At 36.0% G+C, this 3,983-nt stretch overlaps 1 protein-coding gene across 1 annotated transcript in view; it reads left to right on the plus strand.

Annotated features, from left to right (window-relative positions):
* LOC107657164 (Ral GTPase activating protein catalytic subunit alpha 2) overlaps positions 1 to 3,983 on the plus strand; it is a 198,486-nt gene that overhangs the window by 93,890 nt on the left and 100,613 nt on the right. The window contains exons 15-16 of the mRNA XM_016445189.1: positions 2,401 to 2,638; positions 3,455 to 3,628. Of these exons, the coding sequence (XP_016300675.1) occupies positions 2,401 to 2,638; positions 3,455 to 3,628 (412 nt within the window). The remainder of the gene's footprint in view (positions 1 to 2,400; positions 2,639 to 3,454; positions 3,629 to 3,983) is intronic.

Raw genomic sequence — 3,983 nt, forward strand, 5'->3', positions numbered from 1 at the left:
TGTTTGGCCTTCCAAAAGAGGATGATATCCGCTTCGTCATGCCTAGAGATCGTCATGCGGATCACCGTGCTGGTCACTGAGGAAATAGATCAACTTCGCGCTGTGGATCGCCGGATCAGCTTTCACTGTGGATGAAGCGGAGTCCAGCCCGGGGTCGTCACATGAGACCTGCGCGGGACGGATTTTTCAGTCCCATTCCCACAAGATTCTGTCCCACGCCCGCCCGCTCCCGCAGAAATATATCTTATCTGGTCCCGCTCCCGCCCGCGACATTCATGTTTTGTCCTGCTCCCGCCCGCAAAAGCCCACATAAAAGTAATCTATATAGATTTGTTTTCAGTACATCGAAGAAATTTACATGAAATGGTGTAATATCTCCTGAGCTCCACAACATACCAGCATAAACGCTCCAGATAAAATATTTGTTATTTAGGCTAAGCATCAACATTCACAATCACAAACCACTGTTATTTTTAACAGAAAAACAAGCATGTGCTGCTGCTACCGCCACCTACTGGTGGTTTAGTATGTTTAAAAGTATGCAGTATCCAACATTTCTTCATTTGCATTTATTTGTATATCCAAACAAATATTTAAAACATTAATCTCATAACATTATTTATTGCTGTTGTAATTTTGCAGTGTAAATTATTTAATCTGACTGGTAACAGCCCTATAGTGTATATTTAATTTATTGATCACTTGTAATAATTTGACATGAAAGATGATGCATACATTTAAAAAGGTTGAAAAAGGTCTTTGTAAAGGTAAATAAAAATATGCAGATTTAAGTATGTAAAAGCTGATAGAACACTGAAGATATTGCTTCGGATTAAATTGTTTACACCACCAAAAATCTTGGTGATGCAGTACATTTGTGGGGATATTTTGTATGGAATATTGTCTGCTCATATGAAAAGTTCACAGTATATCATAGTTATAAATATAATTTATGACAGTGATGATATTTTGTTTTCTTTTTACATTAAACACATTAAATATTACATATATGTATTTAATATAATGTGCATTTCCATTACAGGATTGGGTCTTAAATTTTATATAAGGTGGTATTAAAAAGGTCTTAAAAAGTCTTAAATTTAACGTATTCATATCTGCAGAAACCCTGTATACACAACATAACAGCTAAAAGAGGCCCTTTTGCAGTGTAGTTCAACATATACAACATGTACATTAAAGCCATTTTTATCTACACAGTGCACAACCAGAGGCAGAAGGTTTCAGCCTCCTATTTTTCATTTTATAAAACCTCTTCATCCAGTCCTTTATAGTACAATGCCACCTTGGCCTACATCACTTTGATCCCAATATACATTTATCTATTTATTATAAAGAGTCTTTCTAGAAAACAAACATTTTCTTATACAGTAGGGTAAGAGATGCATTAGAGCTACAATCATCATCATGATACATAAAACAATTTAATAAGCTTAATACTACACTTTTACACAAAACACGATTTAAACCATCATGAAGTGTTTGTAATAAGTTACGATTGCCATCTAATGTGGATTTTGGTCATATAATTTTGCTGAATTATTTTTTGTAGCCTTTTATATCAAGCTAATCGCTACACCTGCTTAGCATTTCTCATGTAAACACCTATTATTTTCACTTCCGACGGTATTCAGGATCAAATAAAGATGAGCGTTACCCACGGCCTACAAATCCACGATGTTTACATCTACATTAAAGGGTTAGTTCACCCAAAAATGAAAATTAGGCTGCGTTTTACTCACCCCAGAGCCATCCTAGGTGTATATGACTTTCTTCTTTCACACGAATCCAGTCGGAGTTATATTAAAAATTGTCCTGGCTATTCCAAGCTCTATCATTGCAGTCAACGGGTGTTGCATTGCTTCAGTCCAAAAGAAGTGAAATAAAAAGCGCCCATCCATAAAAAAAAAAAAACGTCTCACACGGCTCCAGGGGGTGAACAAAGGCCTCCTTTTAAACAGTAGTGTATGTCCTTTTAGATTCACTTTAATTAAGTCATTTTGGTGTTTACAATCATATGGTCCTGGCTGCTAATTCTTTGCCAAGAGCTTAAGTAATGTACTGTATTAAGACCATCAATGCTCTTATGTGCCCAAGAACTATCACAAATATTTCTGTATAATAAAATCCATGTATTTTGCTGTAATCGAATAAATGATTTTATTATGGCAAAATTGATTTGAAGAATGACTTTTAATGCTAGAACATGAAGCTAACATTCTTTAATTTCTGTCTTTGTATAAGGTCTTTGTTTATTTTTTATAAAACTCTAATGCCAGTAGAATGTTTTACCTTGTGTAAATCTTAATCGTCATTGTTGCGTATGATGATGTAGTTGATATGGCTTGATGTGGTGGAATTGTGTGCTGCTGTCACTTACAGACGATCTTCGTGGCGTGGGTGCGGTCTAACCTGACCGTGTTTATCTCTCGTGAGCTGTGGGACGAGCTGCTGGCTGTGCTGTCCTCTCTCAGTCACTGGGAGGAGCTGGTGTTCGAGTGGGCCAGCATCATGGACTCTCTTACCGCAGTACTGGCCCGTTACGTCTACGGTCTGGACCTCCACAACCTACCGCTGGACAAGCTCTCAGAGCAGAAGGAAAAGAAGCAGCGGGGCAGGGGTGTGTGTAAATTACATGAAATGGATAAGGCCTGTACGATGTAGATTGATATGTTTCTGACTTTTGACTTGGGGTAGACTTTTCAAATAATGCAGTCAAGTCCTTCACTTGAGTAACTGATTACTCTAAAAATAAGCATGATGTTTGCAAAATGTATATTTTGATTTACTCACAAATAATAAATGTAAAAATAAGCATTAATAATGCATTAATTAGAGCCATGCATTCTTAAAAGTGTGCATAAAGGCTATCATATTTTGATGTTCTTATTAAAAAATAAGCAGTAAAAATCTTCCTCAGCTTGATAGAAAATGTACTTCAGTTGAACTCACAACTAAACTGCAGATAACTCTAAAGAAAATATATCATGGTTTTCCATGTTTTCAACAAATGTTTTCAAAATTGATAATAATCAGAAATATTTCTTGAGCAGCAAATCAGCATATTATAATGATTTCTGAAGAATCATGTGACACTGAAGACTGGAGTAATGATGCTGAAAATTCAGCTTTGATGACAGGAATAAATTGCATTCTAAAATATATGCTTTGTGTTTGATCAAATAAATGCTCTCAAAAACATTACCAAATATTACTGACCACAAACTTTTGAATGATAGTGCATAACATGTTGAACCATATAACATGCAGTGCAGTGTAGTTTATATGATTAAATTAAAAAAGTAACACCTTTGGTTTTCTCTGAACATTAAAAACTCATTTGCGGAAATAATTCAGATATCTGGATATCAGAGACAGTTACAGTAATAATAATAGTAATATTGTGTGTGTGTGTGTGTGTGTGTGTGTGTTTCAGGAGTGATGCAGGACTCTCAGAAGGCTACAGATGCACCGCGGTCGTTCTCCTTGAGCTGGAGGAGCTCTGGAGACCAGGTGGGCTCTCAGGAGCCCATGAGGTTCCGCAGTGCCACCACCACTGGAGCACCCGCTGTGGAGAAAGCTCGCAACAACGTCAGGCAGAAAGCATCAGGTTAGAGCTAATCTGCAGGACTCATGAATGCTCCAGATGAACACAGTCTGTCTCAGATGTCTGCAGGGTGGTTTGCTTACAACTTGTTTGTTTTATTTGCATAATTCCAAACATATTTGACTGAAGATGTAGGGCTTTATTAAATCCATTTTATTATTTCCCAATTTGCGTTTCATTTTTTCCCTAATGGTTTTTGTTTGTTTGTTTCCCCCATTTTATTTTTTCTGAATCCTGTTTTGATTGTTAAATAATCAAAAGACATGTCTAAAATGTAATATGAATTCACAATTTAATCAAATATATATATATATATATATATATATTTTTTTTTTTTTTTTTTTTCAGACTTTTTGTG

The sequence above is a fragment of the Sinocyclocheilus anshuiensis genome, unplaced genomic scaffold, assembly GCF_001515605.1.
Source record: "Sinocyclocheilus anshuiensis isolate Anshui unplaced genomic scaffold, SAMN03320099.WGS_v1.1 scaffold1891, whole genome shotgun sequence".
NCBI classification, from domain to species: domain Eukaryota; kingdom Metazoa; phylum Chordata; class Actinopteri; order Cypriniformes; family Cyprinidae; genus Sinocyclocheilus; species Sinocyclocheilus anshuiensis.